A 20,850-nucleotide genomic window follows, 5' to 3' on the forward strand; every position below is an offset into this window, starting at 1 on the left:
TATAGCTGCTTGTTTTATCCTGTCCTATACTTTGTCTTTTCTGCCCATGTTCTAAATTTCAGCACGCAGTCCACCAGTCACCAGCTACCCCATTCTGCTGCACGACCCCATCATGTTCTATGTGGTGGTTTCCTCTGTCACATCCTGCCTATCTTTCTCCCTGTGTATTCCAGGAGGTCAGGATGGTAGGGGAACAACGAACAGGGAACCTTATGGTACCCCTGGGGCCCCAGCTGCAGGCATACCCTGAAGAACTCATTCGACAGAGGCCTGGACATGATGGACATCCCGAATACCTGATCCGATGGCGTGTCCTCAAATGTGGAGAAGAGGGCAAAGTAAAGGGGGAGGAAGACAAGCTGGAGCACCTTCTCATGTGGCTGTCAGCCCCAGAGGTCTGTGCCAACTGCCCCATGCTCTTGCGAGAGCGAACACTATCTAAAGGACCTCAGGATGATCCTGCCGGAGAGTTGGGAAGCTTCCCACAAGATCCAGGAGACCTGGATGAGTTGGCAGTGGCAGAGATGGAGGCTGATGTGCGGGCACTGGTACGCAGGGCCACCCGGCAGCTGGCAGAAGGTGGGAGCTCAAGCCTGGTGGCTGCTGTGCTCCACACTGTCCACGTGCTGAGTGCCTATGCCAGCATTGGGCCCCTTGCTGGAGTCTTCAGGGAGACCGGAGCCCTCGATCTGCTTATGCGCATGCTGTGCAATCCTGAGCCGCAGATCCGTCGGAGTGCGGGCAAGATGCTGCAGGCTCTGGCAGCCCATGATGCTGGTGAGGGAAAGTGCGGGGGGCGGGGGTAGTGGGGAGGGAAGGGGGCACTAAGAGTAAGGAAAAGCTGGCAGACAGTTCCCAGCCATTGCTAATAAGTAGCAGCTCAAGGTAAAGGAAACATAATGAATGGTACACACAGGACAAAAAGACCTGGGGTTTATCTGTCACTCTCTGTGTGGTAGAGAGTAAAGTGGGCAGACTGGCATTTGTTGAATATTTGAGATGTATTCTTTGGTTATAAAATTAGTATGGGGAGGGGTTACAGCCAACTTAAAAAATTAAAATATCTGTACACAGTTTGGTATGGGGCACATGTCTTTAATCTTAGCTTTTGGAAGAGGCAGTTGGGTCTCTGTGAGTTCAAGACCAGTCTAGTCTGGTTAGAGATCCAGGACAGCCAGAGAAAACAGAGAAAAAAGTGTGTGTGTGTGTGTGTGTGTGTGTGTGTATCAGTAAACAGAATTTAGTAATTTTTAAAAAATACTTATTTATTGTATATATAGTATTCTGACTGCATGTATGCCTACAGGCTAGAAGAGGACACCAGATCTCATTACAGATAGTTGTGAGCCACCATGTGGGTACTGGGAATTGAACTCAGGACATCTGGAAGAGCAGCCAGTGCTCTTAACCTCTGAGCCATCTCTCCAGCCCTGAATTTAGTAATTTTAAGTTTAATAATGTGGTGTTATGTTTCAGTTCTGTATGTGTATATGTTTGTGCTAGGTTACATATAAAGTGTATTTCTTGCCTTGGGTCTCAGTCACAGAGAAGTTTAAAAGCCTCTGGGGAAGGAGAAGCTTAGGCTAGGCAGGGAAAAGCAGTGGGGATTGAGAAGATCTGGACTGTGTGTGGCTTGCAGGGAGTCGGGCTCACGTCCTTCTGTCACTGAGCCAGCAAGATGGCATTGAGCAGCACATGGATTTTGACAGCCGCTACACCTTACTAGCGTTGTTTGCAGAGAGCACCTCCACTGAAGAGCGCTGCATGGCCTTTGAGGGCATCCACCTTCCTCAGGTACTCTGCCAGTTGTGCAGGAATGCTGGGTACATCGCGCTATTTCTCAAGCTGTATCAAGGACTGTGGGCTAGCACCTGAGCACCCTGCAGGGCTAGTCAGAGTAAAGGGCCAGCCTCCCCCATTGAGGATTTCTGATACCAGAAGCTAAGGCTAGAATCTGGGGAAGCATACCAACCAGAGTTAGAATCTTTAGAACCCACGTAAAGCGGGGTGGTTTATGGCAGCCTGCCTCCAGTCCAGCCAGCAAGTGAAAGAGCTAGCCAGATCAGCTAAAATGGGGAGCTCTAGGTTCAGGGAGAGGTTTTGCATGTAAGGTGAACCGTGATTAGGAAAGATACCTGATGTCTATCTTGGGCTACTTCACTTGTGTGCACATGTACCCCACACACGAGTGTCACAGTGCAAACAACACACACAAATATACACAAAAGCAAATACAAGAATCTGTGTTTTAAGATAATTACTTTGTCAGCTAGAGAGATGGTTCTGTGGTTAAGAGCACTGACTGCTCTTCCAGAGGACCCAGGTTCGATTCCCAGCACTCATGTATTAGCTAACAATCATCTGTAACTCTAGTTCCAAGAGATCAGATTACCCTCTTCTTGCTTCCACAGGCACTAGATACAAACATCCTACACAGGCATACATACAGGCAAAATACCCATGCACATAAATAATGTTTTAAAAAGGTAATTCTTAGCTGGGCGGTGGTGGCACACGCCTTTAATCCCAGCACTCGGGAGGCAGAGGCAGGCGGATCTCTGAGTTCGAGGCCAGCCTGGTCTACAAGAGCTAGTTCCAGGACAGGCTCTAGAAACTACAGGGAAACCCTGTCTCGAAAAACCAAAAAAAAAAAAAAAGGTAATTCTTTTGTGTTTCTTAGACCAATCAACCTGAGAAGTGCAGGCTGAGGAGTGAGGCTTCCTCATTTGTCTGTAGAGGAAGATACTGAGGGGCAAGGAGATGACAGAGCAGGAGAGGACTTAAACCAAGGCTTGTGTCTTGCAGATCCCTGGGAAGCTGCTCTTCTCCCTGGTGAAGCGCTACCTGTGTGTCACTTCCCTGCTGGATCAGCTGAATAATAGTCCAGAGGCAGGAGCTGGAGACCAAAGCTCTCCATGTCTCACAAAGGAAAAGAACCGGGGCCAGCGGGAGCTGGAGTTCAGTATGGCAGTGGGCAACCTCATTTCAGAGCTGGTGCGGAGCATGGGCTGGGCCCGGAACCTTAGTGAGCAGGGCACTTTGCCACCCCGGCCATCCCGGTCCATCTTTCAGCCCTGCATTTCAGGCCTTCCACTGTTACTGCCCAACATTGTCACTACTCCCAGGAAGCAAGGGCGGGCCTTCCGCCATCGCTCTGAATTTTCTAGCCGTAGTGGTTATGGTGAATATGTTCAGCAGACAGTGCAGCCTGGCATGCGAGTTCGGATCCTCGATGACTACGAGGAAATCAGTGCTGGTGATGAGGGCGAGTTCCAGCAGAGCAACAATGGTGTGCCCCCTGTGCAGGTGGGGGTCAAACAGTGGTGGGCATAGCCTGAAAATACAGCTCAGTAGATAGAGTGCTTGCCTAGCATAGCTGAGGCCCTGGGTTTAATCCCCAGCACCATATAAAGCTGGGAATGGGTCCATGTTTGTAGTCTCAGCACTGGAGAGGTGGAGGCAGGGGGATTGGAAGTTTAAAGTCATCCTTGGCTACATAGCAAGTTGGAGGGCTAGCCTTGGCCACATGAGACCCTGTTTCAACAACAAAAAGACATAAAAGAGGGCCAGGCGTGGTGGAATGACTTTAAGCTCAGCACTCAAGAGGCAGAGGCAGGTAGATCTCTAGTTTTGAGGCCAGCCTGTTCAACATGGCAAGTTCCAGGACAGCCAGGATATATAGAGAGACCCGTAAATAATGATGATGATGGTGGTGATGATGATGATAAAGAGAAATCCCCCAGATGTCGAGTGGTTATTAAAACAAAAAATCTGTACACGAGGGCAGAGGAGGTTTGGTGGCATAGGTGGGCTGTGAGGTCACAGGGACTCAGGAAGCAGAATATAATATGCTGAGATGCCCCCATTGTTGTCAGCAGGGAGGATGCCAAGGAGTGTGGGAGTAGAGGCCATGAAGGAGAAAAGACAGGGCCCACTCGCCCCCCATGTTGTCAGGAAGCCGTTAGTCATGTGATTCCTGTAAGCTTAGCCAGTTGTCTGGTCAGAGGGCTGAGTCCTCTCAATTCTTCCCTTCTACCAGGTCTTCTGGCAGTCAACTGGCCGCACCTACTGGGTACACTGGCACATGCTGGAGATCCTGGGGCCTAAGGAGGCTACTGGGGATTCCGCTGCAGCAGTTGTGGAGAAGAGAGAAGGGGCCACTGTATCAGGCACAGGTGAGCCTTGGAGAGGTCGTGGGTAGTGTGTTTCAGAACCAAGGGGCGCTGGCTAGCACTAAGCCATTTCTCAGTGGGGCCTGCCCCAGAGGTTCAGAAACTGACTCTTCCTACATCCTTAGCATTTCCCTCCTGGGACCGGAAACCTCCATATGGCCTGTACTCACTGCCATATCTCCAGCCGGAGCCCCGGAAGAGTGAGGAGTCAGGATGCCTGACCCAGGCAGAGTGGTGGGAACTGCTTTTCTTCATCAAGAAGTTAGACTTGTGTGAGCAGCAGCCGATTTTCCAGAATTTGCGTGAGAAACTGGATAAGGTACCAGAAGCCTGAGGTATCTGGATTGAGGGATGTTGTGGGTTAGAGCTGGGCACTCCGGAGGAAATTCTAACCATGGAGTGTCACCTGGGTGGAGGGGTGTGGGCGGAGAGCTAATGGTTGAAGCCTATGGAGGTTCTACTAATGGAGGAGGCATACTTTGAGGGTCTAGCATGTAGGAGATAGGGGTGAATGACAGGGAGACACTTCCCATGATGTTCCTAGGAACTTTGTGTCATCCCTGAAACGAATACCCTTTGGATTGACAGGCCCTGGGTGAAAAAGCCCTAGGTGAGATCTCTGTACCCATAGAGGTGGCTGAGGGGGTGCTGCAGGTTCTCAGTAAGCGCTTTGAGGGCAGCAACCTCTGTGACCTGCTCAACTCCCAAATCTACACCAAGTATGGACTAATGCCCGAGGAACTGAGCAGCCTGTCTTCTTCATGGAGTCACTCCTGTACCCCAGAGCCAGAGGAGGAGTCAAAGTCGGCAGCCAGCTTCTCAGAGGAAGAAGCTGAGTCCTGCAAGGCCAACACTGAGCCCTCAAAGGCAGAGGCAGAGCCTGCCGGTGCAAAGACTGAGTCCTCCAGAGCCCAGAGTGACTCGCAGCTATTCAGTCAGCTGCTGGTGACAGAGGGGATGGCCCTGTCCCCTGGAACACAAGAGGCAGCTGCTGGTGAGCTGAGTTCTGGGAGGGGAAGGCAAGGGCACTAGAACAAGACATGCACTGGCCCTGATGACATGGGTAGAGTGGAGGGAGGGCCATGGAGGAAGGGCCCTTTCTTGGCAGAAAAGCCTTGAGAGCACACACGTGTCTCCACATGAATGTGATTATAACTGATGGCCCCCCTTTCTTCAGTATCTTTGGAAGAGAAGAGTTGGTTTCACAGGCATCTCCACCTTGAGTGTGATCTTTATGTGCTCTTGCTCAGCCAGGAGTGCTGAGCTGCCATGGTAAACACTGCTGCTAACAGAACCGGGCTTGACTTTAAAAACGTCCAGCTTGGAGGAGTCACCGTTGTTTTAGCTACTGCCTTTCCCTCACTAATTACAGAAATGGCCAGAGCCTTGCGGGGTCCTGGTCCACGCAGCGCCCTGGATCAGCATGTGGCAGCGGTCCTGGCCACTGTGCAGATCTCCAGCCTGGACATAGACCTGCAGCTCTCGGGGCTCTGTGCCCTCTCCCAGGCTGTGGAGGAGGTCACTGAGCGGGACCACCCGCTGGTCCGTCCTGACAGAACATTGAGGTTAGCATGTTGCTGAGGGAAGAGGTTGGATTGAAGCTGTAGCTGTTGAGGGTGATGGTAGGAGGGAAGGAAGGAGTAATGAAGTCAAAAGGTGGAAAGGCGGGGGATGAAGGAAATGTGGGGCCTGAGGAGCTGTGGAGCAGAAGACTGGGTGATAGCATGCTCTTTGAGTATTCCCATTAATTTACATGCATGCTCTCATTAAATCAGTCTGCCACCACAGAAACAATGATGCTGTTAGTATATTAGTATTATAGTTTACATGAAAAAACTGAGAATTCAGCTCATGAAAATGAAATTATTATATATCATTTTAATATACATTAATAATGAAATTTTAATATATAATTAAACATAATTATATATTATTATAGTTTACATGAAAAAAGCTCAGAATTCTGCAGATAGCAGAGCTAGGATCCAAACCCAGGACCTCTGGCCCTATTTAAAAATTTTTTTCAAGCCAAGTGTGGTGGCACAGGCCTAATCCTAGGACTTGGGAAGCTGAGGCAGGGGGATCATGAGCTTGAGGCCAGCCTGGGTTGCATGATAAAATCTTGTCTAAAATTTTTTTTCTCTTTTTCTTCTGTTCTTACTTTCTTTTTATTTTTCAAGTTTCTTCTGATTTCATTATTACACAAGTACACTCTCATTTTTAAAACGGTTCCTGTGAAGGAATATTGAATGAAAGCCTTGCTGGGATGTGGTGGCCCAAACCTATAATCACAGAATTTAGAAGTCAAACACATTTGAGTTAGCCCGGAAAGAAAGAGAAAGACTTAGAGTGGTCAGTAAGAGGAGAGGGGGGAGGAGGGGAAGGAGGAGCTCTGTAGTCTGAAGGGACACCAGCCTGGGCTGTCAGATGTAACCCTCAGGCCACCTATGTCACTGCACTGTAGGGACTAGAGGGATGTTTTTCCGAGGACCTGGGTTCACTTCCCAGCACCCACTTGCTCAGCTCACAGACGTCTGTGACTGCTGCTCCAGGGGCCATGATGCTCTGGGCTCCACAGTACCTGCCCCGAGTGTGCTTGTCCACAGTGTCACACACGTACAATCAGACATTTAAAATAAATAGTAAAACATAGGCAGTTTTTGTTTGTAAAGATTTTTATAATATTTTAAAGGTATAAATTAGATTTCTTAAAAACATGATGCATAAAAACATTAAAATTGTGTGTACTAGCCTGGCGGTGGTGGCACATGCCCTTAACCCCAACACTTAGGAAGCAGAGGCAGGAGGAGTTCTGTGAGTTCTCATCCAGCCAGTCTACAGAGCGAGTGCAAGGACAGGCAGGGCTGTTAAAAAACCAGAAAGAAAAAAGGAAAAAAATTGTGTGTATTATTTGGGAAATTGCATGTAATGTATTTGTATTTGTGTTTTAGCGTCTGTGGTCACACTCTGCTGTGGCATTTCTGTGTCCCCAGCCAGTGTCTTTAGAGGACTTTTTGGTGTCAGTCATGATTTTCACTGTTGCATAGAGCTATGATGTGGCTGCAGCCAGCTTCAAGTCTACTGCTGTACTGTCCGCATTTCTCGTACCATGCTAGCACAATATTGCTTTCTAATGGATCAGACTGGTGTGTGTGTGTGTGTGTGTACGCGTGTGTGTGTGCGTGCACTGTGCTGTGGCATGTATGTGGAGATCAGAGGACAACTTGAGCAAGCTGGTTCTCTCCTTCCACCGTGTGGCTGCTGCTCTAACCCAGGCCATCAGACTTGGCAACAGGCATGGTTACCCCCTGGGCCTTCTGGGAGGCCCAAGTCAACAAGATTTTGACTCATCAGTGGCTGTCTCTGTTAACTTCTGATGACATTAGGCATATTTGTGTGAATTTGTTTCTGCCTCCATAAATACCCTGTTTATGGCATATCATACCTTTCCCCCACTTTTTATTGAGCTCTTCCTTTTTTTCTTAAAGATTTAAAGGCATTCTTAAATTATTTGTTATCTGTGTTAAATATTTTGTTTGTTTTTAAACCATGTTAACTTCATTTTTGTGACCACAGGAAAATCACTTCTCAGTATAAGAAGGTGAAAACTAGGCGTGGCGATTCTTGTAGTCTCAGCCTCAAGGCAGAGGCAGGCAAGTCCTGCAAGTTCATGGCTAGCCAAGACTACATGGAAAGACACTGTCTAAAAAAAGGAGGAGGAGGAAGAAGGAAGGAAGGAGGGAAGGATGAATAGACAGAATTAGATAAAAATTATCCAAAAGGCTTTTCTACAGGGATATCCATCTAACACTTTGGTGAACATTCCAACTTCTGTTTTACCTTGTTCATAGGTATCATCCTTGTTAGATTAAGTAATTCATAACCAGTCCTGGTTTGCAGCTGGGTGTGGTGAGCATGTCTCTAATCCTCGCCCTGGGAAGCAGAGGCAGGAGGACAGAGAGTTTGAGGCTGGCCCTGTATCAAATAGAGTGACGTCCAACTACAGAAACAGCTGTGCACTTAGTCACTCTAGTTCATGGTTTGCTTACCGTAAGGTTCTGATGAGGTAGGTCAGGACTTGTGCTCCTTCCAAGAGGGTCTCTGCTTGGGTTGTTTCTCTGAGTAGTTCTGGCCGTCTCACCTGTGTTGGCCACTGTGTGACAAGGGTTAGCCTTCACCACAGTGTGACAAGGGCTAGCCTTCACTCTCAGGACTCGCAGCTCTCTGGCTCACAACCAACATTTTGATTTTATTTTTTGTTTTTTCTTTGAAAGGGAGAGTTGTATTTTGAGACAGAGTCTCATACTGCAGTGCCTGGACTGACCTTGAACTTGTGATCCCCCTACCTTCACATCTCAGTGTTGGGATTATATCTAGCTGGGATTGCAGACATAAACCTCCATGTCTTGCTCTATCAGTGTTTCTCTTGGACATTTTCTCCAGCTCGTATTGTTCCCTCTTAATCTTATTTGTAGTGTCTTTCAGTGTGCTAAAGTTTTTAGTTTGCTATAGTTTTCAACTTTTTATAGCCTCAAAATTTTTCTGTCATATTAAGAGAGTCCATTCTTGCCAGGCTTTGGTGGCACACACCTTTAATCCCAGCACTCAGGAGGCAGAGGCAGGCGGATATCTGTGAGTTTGAGGCCAGCCTGGTCTACAAAACTAATTCCAGGACAGCTAGGACTGTTACACAGAGAAACCCTGTCTCAAAAATTAAAAAGAAAGAAAGTCCATTCTTCAGTTTAGCTCGAAGCGTTCACATCATGAGTCTCACAACCTTCTGTAAACTCCAGCTCCTGGGGATCCAGTGCCCTCTTCTGGCCTCTGCACACGTGTGCATGCACGTAGCACACACACATAATTAAAAATAAAAATGTAAAAGAAATGCCGGGTGGTGGTGGCTGGTGGCGCATGCCTTTAATCCCAGCACTTGGGAGGCAGAGGCAGGCGGATCTCTGTGAGTTCGAGGCCAGCCTGGTCTACAAGAGCTAGTTCCAGGACAGGCTCCAAGCCACAGAGAAACCCTGTCTCGAAAAACCAAAAAGGAAAAAAAAAAAAAAAGAAAAGAGAAATGTAAAAGAAAGGTCCATCCTATTCCAGGATACTTTTTTGGCACATGGTGGTCAAATGTTGGCATCTCACTCAACCTCTCTTCATCTTAGTTTCTGAGAACGAGTCGCTCACTGAAGCCAGACCTCACTCATTTGGCTTGACTGGTTGCCCAGCGGCAAGCCCAGGGTTCCCCTGTCTCTGCCTCCTCAGTGCCCAGCTCTTTTTAATGTCGGTTCCAGAGCTCTAGATTCAAGTCTTGATGTTTGTCAAGCAAGTGCTTTACCAACTGAGTCATCCAGCCTCTGAAAAATATTTTATTTTTCTAATATCTATTATTTCTGTTTTTGTTTTTTGTATTCATTTCAAATTCAGCTGCAAATTTATTTTTGCAAATGGCATGAAGCAAGCCTAACCTTTTCAAGTGGATAGCAGGGTGCTGTCTTTCTAGGTGCTAGGAACTGAACCCCAGGCTTAGCATACACCAAGTACATGCTCTGTCCCTGAGCTACAACCCTAGCAACATCAGGGTGGGTTTGTTGTTTGTTTGAAGGATTTTTATTTTATTCTTTTGCATTTTGGCCTTTTAACTTTTGAAGATAAAGTATGTTTACCACACCATGCTTAAGGCTGCCCTTGGATTCTTGGCAGCTCTTCTGTCTCCATCTCCCAGATGCTGGGATTGCAGCATGAGCCACCATGCTCAGCTCCACCATCCACTTTTCAGTAGTCCGTTCTTGCTCACTGGCTGAGGCCTGTCTGCCATTACTTTAGTCTCCTCGTCTCTTTGGCCCCCGTGTTCATTCCAGAGTTTCAGTCAGATACTTTTGGTTATATTTGATTAACTAGGAACAAAGCTACTATGATTTTTTCCAAACAAACCTTGACCATTCCTATGTACTGTTCCCCCTCTTCCTGAATCTACCTGCCATTTTTTTTTAACTTTTAAGCCATTTGAATTGAGAAACTGGGGAGCAGTTAGACTGCAGAGGGGAGGGCTCAGGAGTAAGACTCAAGTCAGGAGACAGGTTGGGGTAGAAGAGCAGACTGAATCTGGCAGTTGGCAGGGGGTCAGAGAGCATCCTGTCAGGAAAGTTAGGCAAGGTTGCTTGGGATGGGGGATCTCAGTGCCTTCTCTCTTTCCAGAGAGAAGCTAGTGAAGACACTGGTGGAGCTGCTGACCAACCAGGTGGGAGAGAAGATGGTGGTGGTGCTGGCCCTACGCCTCCTTTATCTGCTCATGACCAAGCACGAATGGCGTCCACTCTTTGCCAGGGAGGGTGGCATCTACGCTGTGCTGGTTTGCATGCAAGAATATAAGACATCGGTTTTGGTACAGCAGGCAGGACTGGCGGTGAGTACACTGGTAAAACTGGAGAGAGCCATGAGTAAGACAGGTAGGTGGGGAGGATGACCACTGACCTTGGAAATCTACTGGACTGACTTAGACTACGTGGGAAAACACAGATAGCTCTAAGAATGGGCTCTGGGTGGTTTTGGAGCTTGAGTGCATGACTGGAGAAAGGTACAATGGAGTTTTTAAGAATAATATTCAAGCTGGCCAGTGGTGGTGCACACATTTAATCCTAGCAGTTGGGAGGCAGAGGCAGGTGGATCTCTGTGAGTTGGAGGCCAGCCTGGTCTACAGAGTGAGTTCCAGGGCAGCCAGGGCTACACAGAGAAACCCTGTCTTGAGAAACAAAACAACAAAAAGGAATGATACTCAATAGGTAGTGCTGGAGTCACCAGCTCTATTATGTAGTGTTCTGCCTGCATGTGTCCCTGCAGACCAGAAGAGGGCACCAGATCTCAGTAAGATGGTTGTGAACTGAACTCAGGACCTCTGGAAGAGCAGCCCTCTCTCCAGCCCCAGGCTACATCTTCCTAGTCTGTAATTGCACAGAGGCTTAGACGGGAGAAAGGGGGCGTGTGATCTAGGTGTGGCCTATGATCAGGGATTGACAAGTTAATAGGCATCACAGTCATATATTAATGGTGGTCTACAAATTCTTCTTGCCAGAGATAAGAATGACTCCCTTTTTAACAAGCAGGAACTTTCTTCAAGCCTCTGAGAGAATGGGGCTTTTGTCTAAATGCCTGACCTTGGAAAAAGGACTTTTTCGGGGACCAGACACTCCAATATAGAATATTACAGTTTTTTACATGGCTTGGTTTATCCAAATAGCTAAAGCTTAAAAGTGAACAAACTAGAAACTAGACAAGTGTTACTGTGAGCCTGAGTAGACCTTAGAATCTATAAATCGTGATTATCAAGTATACCTTATTTATCAGGCATATGTTACTATCTAAATTTTCTAGCAGCTTGGTGTTAACTTGTGTGGGAGCAGGCAGGGTTATCACGCTATACGTGAAAGAATAAAAACATGCCGCGCCATGGAGTTAGTTCAGGTATTTGGGCGGGGTGGGGGCATGGGGGGTGAAAGAAGAAAAGGCCTCAAGAGTGGGGATGTGAGAGGCAGGCAGACGAGAGGGACCGGAAGAGACAAGAAAGGCAAGAGAAGCAAGAGTGACAGTTGGGCACTATTAAGGAGGTTGAAAGCTGACATTGGGAAGGCACCCGGTCAGATGACATAACCTCCTCCCTTGCCGCTGAGGCAGGCTGGCCACTGCTGCCTCAGAGCTGGGAACTAGCAGTATGGTTCCACGGTGGCAGAAATTTTTTCCAAAGGATTATTTTTGTTTAAAGAGGCTGCCATTTTATGCGTTTTCATCCTTAAAATTTCTCAAAAGAAAAGGCACAAGGGAGCTCCCATAACACATAGCGAGGGTCATTAAAAGTGAAAGTAAAAGATGCTGGAGAACAGTGATCTGAAAGTCAAAATGCTGGAGCTTGGTCAAGCAGCAGTGACCGCCATGTGGTCGGCACTGTCCTTGTGAGTGGCTCAGTAGTAAAGGAACCTGTTTCCAAGCCTGGCAGCCCGCGCTCAGTCCCTGGAGCCCCGTGCTGAAGGGAGCCGACTCACACATGAGAGGGCTGCTAACTGGGGTGTGTTAAAGGAACAGGGGCTTGAGGAGAATACAAGAGTTTAGCTTTTAGGTGTGTTGACTCCTCCACACTTGATTCAGGTAGGTGTAGTCTGCAAGACTAGCATCCTAGATATGATGACAGAGGGTTTCTTTTGGGGGGGTGGTTTTTTGTTTTTTCTTTTTAAACTGAGTGGACCCCGTGTATAGAAATAACCCCTCCCTGAATTTGTGTGAAACAAAGGTAACACTGCCATTGCTCTGCCACCTGGCCGACAGCAGGGAAGGAAGGCCATGTCCAGAGACCTTGAGAAGATTGGCCGCCTAACCACTCATTACCGAAGTGCTTCCGCTACTGTGGTATGGGCATCGTGGCTGCATATGGCCTCATCTAGAGCCCTTCTGACAGTGGCCTCTCACAGTACAGTGGGCACACGGATAAGGACAAGGACAAGGACACAGGTCCTCTCAGAGCTGGCTAACCCAGGAAGGCTAGGACACAGTTCTGCTACAGAGTTATTTGGGTCTTCTCCTTCCAAAAGTAGCCAGACATTATCTAGACCACCGATATGCAAAAATATTTTCTGATTCCCCTCAAATTGCATGACCAAAAATATAGCATTTACTCCTAAATTCATATTCTTGCCCATGACAGAATTACAGCATTTTGCTTGTAGCTTGAAGTCTGTAGACTCCAGCTGTGTGGGCTACACTGGGGCAATCAGAAGCGGAGAGCTTTGTTTGGGGGGCCTGCACCTCTCCTGAGTTGTCCCGAGTGCTGTTCCTAGATCAGTTCATTCCCTGGGCATTTGTTTCAGAGAGACAGCCTTCCCTCTAAGGCATGATGTTTGTTTTTAACTTAGTTCCCTCTATAATACCAGCAAAGAAGATTTCACATCACAAGTGCTTTTCCTATAATTCCCACTATTGTGCTTGTGAGACAGCTGAACAGCTTTGGGCCAGACAGATGCTGGCCAAGGCCCGGGGGCATAGGTTTGTGTGGATATTGGTGTTACAGGAGTAGATGAGGTTGCCTAAGAAGAGGAGAAAGGAGAAAAAGGACTGTATTTGAGGACCAGGCAGAGGAATACAGAAAGAGAAATGCTGGGAGGCTGTGAGAGGAGGCACTCAGGAGAGAGGGGTGGGTGTCATCGAGATGGTGCGACCTCAAGGACTTGCTCAGAAGTTAGCTGCGGGCTGTCAGAGGGCAGCATCCTGTGGTGAAGAATCAGAAAGGGCAGCTTGGGAGCCTTGGTGTTGGGAGCCTATGGGAGAGAACATCAGCCTGTGGGTTTACTACCCACTCTTCAGTTTCTCTGTTTGCAACTTCCTCTTTGCTCCCCTCCCCTCCCCGCCCCTCTTGTGCTCTCCCATCCTCTTCCCCACTCCCCTCCACCCACATCGCCCCTTCCCTCAGGCCCATCACCCCCATTTGCCATAGTCCAGCTGTGCCAGAGCGCGACGTCTAGGCTGATGGCAGCTCCCTAGCTTCTTTTGGGGAGGGTCTGGGTATTGACCCCAGGGCCATGCACATGCTAAACAAGTACTCTACCACTGTGCCTATCCTTTGTGGATGGTTCTGTTCACCCCAACTCTGCTGCATTCTTCTTTCAGGCACTAAAGATGCTAGCCATTGCCAGTTCTTCAGAGAGCCCCACTTTTGTGACCAGCCGAGATTCCATCCAACCTTTGTTTGATACCCAGATGACCAGAGAGATCTTCGCAAGCATTGACTCAGCTACACGTCCAGGGTCTGAGAGCTTGCTCCTTAGTGTCCCTGCAGCTGTGGTCCTGATGCTGAACACTGAGGGGTCAGATACTATCCTTCAGACTCTAGATCCTTGCTGTGTCCCTAAGCCCCACTTCTCCTATGTCCCAGGCTCGTGTGCTCAGCAGAAATTGTACTTATGTTGTCCCCTTTGAGTAAACACTGGTGGCCTTCTCAGAATGTCACTGGAGGAGAGACAAAGTGGTTGATGTAGGGAAGGCAGAAAAACTAACTTTCATTCATGGGATTGGGAATAGTGGCCCAAGGTCCAATAATCAGGAGTTCTTCCTCAGAGGGACCACTGGAGCACCCTACAACCTAGCTGCACTTGTCTCCCTGCCTCTTGCATTCACTGTCGACTTCCTCCTAGGTGCTCCTCTGCAGTGAGAAATGGTCTGCTTCTCCTCAACCTGCTATTGTGCAACCATCACACTTTGGGAGACCAGATCATAACCCAAGAGTTAAGAGACACCTTGTTTAGGCACTCAGGGATAGCACCGGGGACAGAGCCAATGCCCACCACACGCACCATCCTCATGATGCTTCTCAACCGCTACTCAGAGCCTCGGGGAAGTCCTGAACAAGCAGGTACCCTTGTGGAGGGAATGTTCTGTTGACAGGTGACATGTGCCACCCTGTGACCAGTCCTTTACTGAAGGGTACAGGACTCTTCCAGAAATGACTGAAACCTTAAATGTTCAAGCTAGACATTTTTTTTTCAGGGTCGGGGAGTGTAATATGTATGAGGTTATGTGGCCCAGGCTGACCTCAAACTCAAGGGTTTCTTGCCTCGGTCTCCCAAGTGTTAGCAGTATCAGTGTGCAACACCATACCAAGTTAGACCCCAAGCAGAACTTCTGGACCCAAAGGAGGACTGCTGACGTCATAATAAATCCTCTGTGTTTTAAAAAACAGGTGAAACCCGAGACCTACAGATACTGAAATAAGCAACATGTGTCCTTGAGTGTGTGTAACAAAAGCCTCCAAACTTTGGAGGTGTCATTATAAGAGTATTGCTTATTATAGCTAGCATTTAATAGTAAAAGGAACTGACCGAGATTTGAAATGTGTTGTATTTAACTCAGCAATGTTCCTTATACTGTATTTTTTTTTCAAGTGTAGTTAGGTCAGCATTGGAGACCAGAAAAGAAAAATTCTTATACTTTGATAAGCTATGACATAGATATCCTCAATGTGGGAAGAAAGTTTAGGGGGTGGTTCCTCGGGTGTCCATTTCTTGGTTTGACTGACTTCTAAGGTGCCTCTCATGCACATTTTCCCTATGGTGTGTCTGGCCTACAGCACTGGAGAGCCCAAGCACCCAGGGTCAGGATGGATCCCCTGAGTTACTCATCCGCTCTCTGGTGGGAGGCCCTTCCGCAGAACTCTTCCTGGACTTGGAGCGTGTGCTGTGCCGTGAAGGCAGCCCTCAGGGTACCATGAGGCCTCTCCTCAAGCGCCTCCAGCAGGAAACCCAGCCTTTCCTCCTGTTGCTGCGGACACTTGATGCCCCTGGGCCCAACAGAACTCTACTGCTCATGGTCCTCAGGTAAGGGTCTATCCAGGCACCTATGCACAGGGACTAAGGGACTTCTGGAGCTTTATCTGTTTCCGTCCCCTTACCAGGGTCATGACACGACTGCTGGATTATCCTGAGGCAATGGTCCTCCCCTGGCACGAGGTCTTGGAGCCCTGCCTCAACTGCCTGAGTGGTCCAAGCAGTGACTCTGAGGTACCAGAGCCCTGGCAATGGTTGGAGGAAGGGAAGCAAACGTTGGGCACCATGTGCCTAGTGAGGCTGTAGCTGTTGAGCAGAGCATGTAGGTCTGAGGGTCTGAGTGCACTGGGGACTAGAGAAGAAGGAGAAGAGGAAGGCTGATGTCATCCTAAAGTCTTTGAACTTCCTGGAGTGACATCAGACAAAGGCTAGCTCTTGGGATAGTTTGGACAGGTAGAAAGAAGCCTGTAAAACCACTCAGACCCCGAACTGCCTGCTGGCTCTGGAGTCCTAGCACTTCAGTATGCTGTTCCACTATCCTTGACCCTTCCCAGCCTTGCAGACTTCCTTGCCCTGACACGTTCTGTTCCTTCCTTCTCTGGGTCAGGTGACTCAGGAGCTGATCTGCTTCTTGCATCGCCTGGCTCTGATGCATAAAGATTATGCAGTAGTGCTTTGCTGCCTGGGAGCAAGAGAGGCCCTCTCCAAAGTGATAGACAAGCACTCTGCACAGCTCCTGCTGGCCTCTGAGCTCTGTGACCTGGTGACAGAGTGTGAGAAATATGCCCAGCTCTATAGTAACCTCACCTCAAGCATTCTGGCTGGCTGCATTCAGGTGAGGAGGGGTTGTGGGTGTAGAGCTGAGAAAATAAACCAGAAGCAAGGGCTGGGCTCTTTGGAATCCTTATGTGGCAGAAGTGGCAGCAAATCTGGGCACATGCTCCCTAACTTTTCCCAACATGGTCCTATTCGAATTTGGCAAGAAAGGGGTTGAAGGCTCTGTTGCCTCTTGGCCCCCTTCTCTCTGTGCGTGTTTCTGATTTCTCCTCTGTATTCCCTCCCTGCTCCATGTTCTGGCTGCAGATGGTGCTGGGCCAGATTGAAGACCATAGACGAACCTACCAACCCATCAACATCCCCTTCTTTGATGTCTTCCTCAGGCATCTCTGCCAGGGTAGGTGCCCTCCTCCACTTTCCCCTGGGTTCCACCCAGCATCTCCTCTCCCTTCCCATTCTCCAGGCCTTTTCCTTATCTCTGACCATGCTGTGGTCTCCCCACCCCTTCCCACTTCCCCAGGCTCCAGTGTGGAGGTGAAGGAAGACAAGTGCTGGGAGAAGGTGGAGGTGTCCTCCAACCCACACCGGGCCAGCAAGCTGACAGACCGCAACCCCAAGACCTACTGGGAGTCCAATGGCAGCAGCGGCTCCCACTCCATCACCTTGCACATGCACCGTGGTGTTCTTATTAGGTGTGAAGCCATGTGTATGTGTGTGTTAAGTGCACCAGTGTGTCTCCCCAGAAGCATTGCCCCACAGCTCCATGAGGAACCCTGTCCTTGGGGACATTCTCAAACTCATTCTGTGTAGTGAAAGCATGGTTGGCACATTGGGCTGTCTTTGCTGTGCTGTGTAGACCCAGATACTGGTATTCTGACAGATACAGACGTCACCATCTTGTGCTCAGAGATCAACAATTCACTTACCTGTTCTTCCCATGAGTGTTTGTTCAATGTCAAGAGTGCCAAGTGCTGTACAAGGCTCTGGGGGTACAAGGACAATCAGATACAAGGAAATTGTAGTCTAGTTGGGGAGCCAGGCTAGCGAGCCGATCAAGAGAATCAGGCTTGATGGTGCATGCCTATAATCTCATCACTCAGGAGGCTGAGGCAGGAGAATCAAGAGTTCAAGCCTGGGCTACATATTGAAACCCTGTCTCAAGGGGGGACTAAAAGAAGCAGAGAAATTGCATAAAGAGAAAGAAAGCATCATGTCCAGGCACAGGGACATGGCTGTTGTCCCAGTCCTTGGGAAGCTGAGGTAGGAGGATCTCTTGAACCCAGGCAGAACCATTCAGGTCAGTGTGAAGAGGAAGAGCCAGTCGGGGAGAGAGAGGGAGAGAGAGAGAGAGAGAGAGAGAGAGAGAGAGAGAGAGAGAGAGAGGGAGAGAGGGAGAGAGAGGGAGAGAGAGAGAGAGAGATGGAGAGAGAGAGGGAGAGAGAGAGAGAGAGAGAGAGAGGAGAGAGAGAGAGAGGGCCAGGAGAAAGGATCCTGGGACCAACGAGGATCAGAGAAGGTTCCCTCGACAATGTGTTGACTGAGCTGAAGTTTGAACTTGAAATTAGCTAGGTAATGAGAACTCAATGATGTTCCAGACAGAGAGGCAGCATGCAAAGGGAGAAACAGGATGCTGTGTTGGTGCATTTTAAAAATGCTGTTAGGTGGAATGAGGGGTGCCTCCCAGGGGCAGGGTGAAGCCAGGCAGATTCAGACTGTAGAGTTTGTGAACTAGGAACTTTGAACTTTGTTCTGAAACTTGGAGAGTAGTAGTTGATTTTTTTTCTCTTTGCTCTTTGGAGACTCGCTAGCCCGCTCCCAAATAAATACAGGGAGACTTATTCTTTGTTTTGAATGCCCATCCTTAACGTGTCTTATTTCTAGCTAGCTTTTCTTAAATTAACCTGTTTACCTTTTGCCCCTGGGCTTTTATCTTTCTTTAGTCTATATACTTTTCTTTCCGTCTCACTCCATTGCTGGTCGTGTGCCTGGGTGGCTGGCCCCTGGTGTCCTCCTCTCCTCCTCTTCTCGCTCCTTCATCTTCTCTGCTCTCTCTGTTCTCTCTGTCTGCCAGCCCTGCCTATCCTTTCTCCTGCTCAGTTATTGGCATTCAGCTCTTTATTAGATCATCAGGTGTTTTAGACAGAGTAACACAACTTCACAGAGTTAAATGTAACAGTAACGCACACCTTTAATCCCAGAACTTGGGAGAGACACAGGCTGATCTCTGTGAGTGGGAGATGAGCCTGGTCTACAGAGGTACTTTCAGGACAGCCAGGGCTGCTACACAGAAACCCTGCCTCAAAAAACAAGCAAACAAACAAAACCATCATTAAACAGATGTTCCACATTCTACAACACGGAGTCCTCCAAGGTTTTTTTGTTTTTCGAGACAGGGTTTCCCTGTAGTTTCTAGAGCCTGTCCTGGAGCTAGCTCTTGTAGACCAGGCTGGCCTCGAACTCAGAGATCCGCCTGCCTCTGCCTCCCGAGTGCTGGGATTAAAGGCGTGCGCCACCGCCGCCCGGCTTCCAAGGTTTTTAAGAAGGAAAGAAACTAGCTTTGTTTTTCAGCTGATACTCAGGCTATTATGAAAATTTGGGTTGGAGACCAAAAAAAAAAAAAAAAACACAAAAAACAAAAAAAGGTTTTGGAAAGTGCATGTGATCTAGTAGAGAATGTTCAGTTCAGTGTTAAGAAGAGAGACTGTAGTGTGTGCAAGACTTGCCATTGGTTGGTGAGAGGACCTGTGGCCGGGTCGGTAGCCTGTTTCAAATAGAAAGGGGTGGGCTTCCGTGGACAGATGATTGTCCCATGTGGTCATGTTTGCCTTGAGGAACCTGCTAGTTATGACATGGGAATGTCTGTTACATGCAGAGCATGGCATTAATTTTTCATTCAATCTAGGGATTTAAGTAAAACCACTTTGAAGGGATATAAAGGGGAAAGCTGAGGGTCTGGGGAAGGCAGGCATGTCAGGAGCTAGAGGAGGAAGTTGGAGGATGAAGTGGCCCTAGTTTTCACTGACTCCTTTCTCTTCCCTCAGGCAGCTGACTCTGCTTGTGGCCAGTGAGGACTCAAGTTACATGCCAGCCAGGGTGGTGGTGTTTGGGGGTGACAGTGTCAGCTGCATCAACACCGAACTTAACACGGTGGGGACCCTTGTGCCGCCTCTTACTGTGTGCTCCCTGTCCCTCCATTTTTCAGTTTTCACCCCTTATCTTTTGGGTGGGGGAGACCCAGTCTCTAGGGAATGGCTCTCTTGGTCCCCTCTGGGAAGGCCTCACCACTTGAAGTGCAGCTGGGCTCAGTGCACAAGTAAGAATACGGGCTGTACTGGTCTGGATTGCTGTCAGCGTTGCTTCCAGCTCCACTGTTTCTGTTCTGCTTCCTTTTTATTCTGTGTCTAAATGTGTATCTGCGTATCTGTGAGTGTAAGTGCTCGTAAATGCCACGGAGGGCATCAGATCCCCAGAGCAAGGTTCAGGAAGTTGTGTGACACCAACATAGGTGCTGGGGGGTCAGTCTCAGGTCCTCCGTAAGATCAGCATGGTTTTGTAACTGCTGAGACCTGTGTCCAGCCCTGCCTTACTGCTTAGTGAGCTCTGCCTCCTCTCTCCTACCCTGTCAGGTAAATGTGATGCCCTCCGCCAGCCGGGTAACCCTCCTGGAGAACCTGAACCGCTTCTGGCCCATCATCCAGATCCGCATAAAGCGCTGCCAGCAGGTGGGCCCTGGAAGATGAGCAGGCTCTCCTTAGTGGGTGGGTTCTCCAACAGCTTCAGCAGGACATTAGCTAGGGCTCCTCGTTGGCCAGCTTGGAGATGGCCTAGAAATCTTGGGGATTCAGGGTGTGGAACATGTCTTTGGAGTACGGAGTAGCTCAGGTGAGAAGTCTGTATATACTGCAGGGTGGCATCGACACTCGGGTTCGGGGTGTGGAGGTGCTGGGCCCCAAGCCCACTTTCTGGCCATTGTTCCGGGAGCAACTATGTCGACGTACTTGTCTCTTCTACACAATTCGGGCACAAGCATGGAGCCAGGACATAGCAGAGGACCGCCGGCGCCTCCTTCAGCTCTGTCCCAGGTGGGTGCAGCACAGGAGGGAAGACAGGAACTGACACTGTAGGAAACAGGAGTCTGAGCAGTGAAGCTGCAGCTGCCCTTGAGGTGAAATTGACCACCAGCCAAGGGTGCTGGCAGAGAGCAGGAGGACCCTAGTAGCCTGCTTGGGAGTAGATCAGCTCTTGTGCAGAGGCCTCAGTGAAATTGCCTTTTGGCAGGTAGGGAGCCTGCCATTAATCTGCCATATGCTTTCTGTTTCCAGACTTAACAGAGTTTTGCGCCATGAGCAGAATTTTGCTGATCGCTTCCTCCCTGATGACGAGGCCGCCCAAGCACTGGGCAAGACCTGCTGGGAGGCCCTGGTCAGCCCGCTGGTGCAGAACATCACCTCTCCTGGTAACCACCCCACCCTACCCCCAGTCCCCACACCAGCCCCTCACAACAAGTCTTGGCCACCTGTGTTGATATTTTGGTCCTCTTGATTCCTGTATTTGTCCTTTAAGACCTGTTGCCTCAGTGTTCCTCTCTCTTTCTCAGGAGC

At 48.9% G+C, this 20,850-nt stretch overlaps 1 protein-coding gene across 3 annotated transcripts in view; it reads left to right on the forward strand.

Annotated features, from left to right (window-relative positions):
- Cul9 (cullin 9) overlaps positions 1-20,850 on the forward strand; it is a 40,648-nt gene that overhangs the window by 1,812 nt on the left and 17,986 nt on the right. Inside the window, exons 2-21 of one of the 3 annotated variants that reach the window (XM_038342470.1) lie at positions 174-777; positions 1,640-1,794; positions 2,806-2,994; positions 3,199-3,306; positions 4,040-4,175; positions 4,298-4,491; positions 4,761-5,166; positions 5,545-5,737; positions 10,368-10,575; positions 13,821-14,017; positions 14,345-14,562; positions 15,277-15,523; positions 15,601-15,706; positions 16,080-16,307; positions 16,556-16,646; positions 16,770-16,941; positions 19,291-19,396; positions 19,876-19,971; positions 20,156-20,331; positions 20,572-20,705. In XM_038342470.1, coding sequence (XP_038198398.1) covers positions 183-777; positions 1,640-1,794; positions 2,806-2,994; positions 3,199-3,306; positions 4,040-4,175; positions 4,298-4,491; positions 4,761-5,166; positions 5,545-5,737; positions 10,368-10,575; positions 13,821-14,017; positions 14,345-14,562; positions 15,277-15,523; positions 15,601-15,706; positions 16,080-16,307; positions 16,556-16,646; positions 16,770-16,941; positions 19,291-19,396; positions 19,876-19,971; positions 20,156-20,331; positions 20,572-20,705 — 3,955 coding nt within the window. In that variant the 5' untranslated portion in view covers positions 174-182. Of the gene's footprint in view, positions 1-173; positions 778-1,639; positions 1,795-2,805; positions 3,307-4,039; positions 4,176-4,297; positions 4,492-4,760; positions 5,167-5,544; positions 5,738-10,367; positions 10,576-13,820; positions 14,018-14,344; positions 14,563-15,276; positions 15,524-15,600; positions 15,707-16,079; positions 16,308-16,555; positions 16,647-16,769; positions 16,942-19,290; positions 19,397-19,875; positions 19,972-20,155; positions 20,332-20,571; positions 20,706-20,850 lie in introns of those variants that run through there. The other 2 variants (XM_038342469.1, XM_042055680.1) reach the window with 2 other exon arrangements.

Source organism: Arvicola amphibius, chromosome 9 (assembly GCF_903992535.2).
Source record: "Arvicola amphibius chromosome 9, mArvAmp1.2, whole genome shotgun sequence".
In the NCBI taxonomy this organism is placed as follows: domain Eukaryota; kingdom Metazoa; phylum Chordata; class Mammalia; order Rodentia; family Cricetidae; genus Arvicola; species Arvicola amphibius.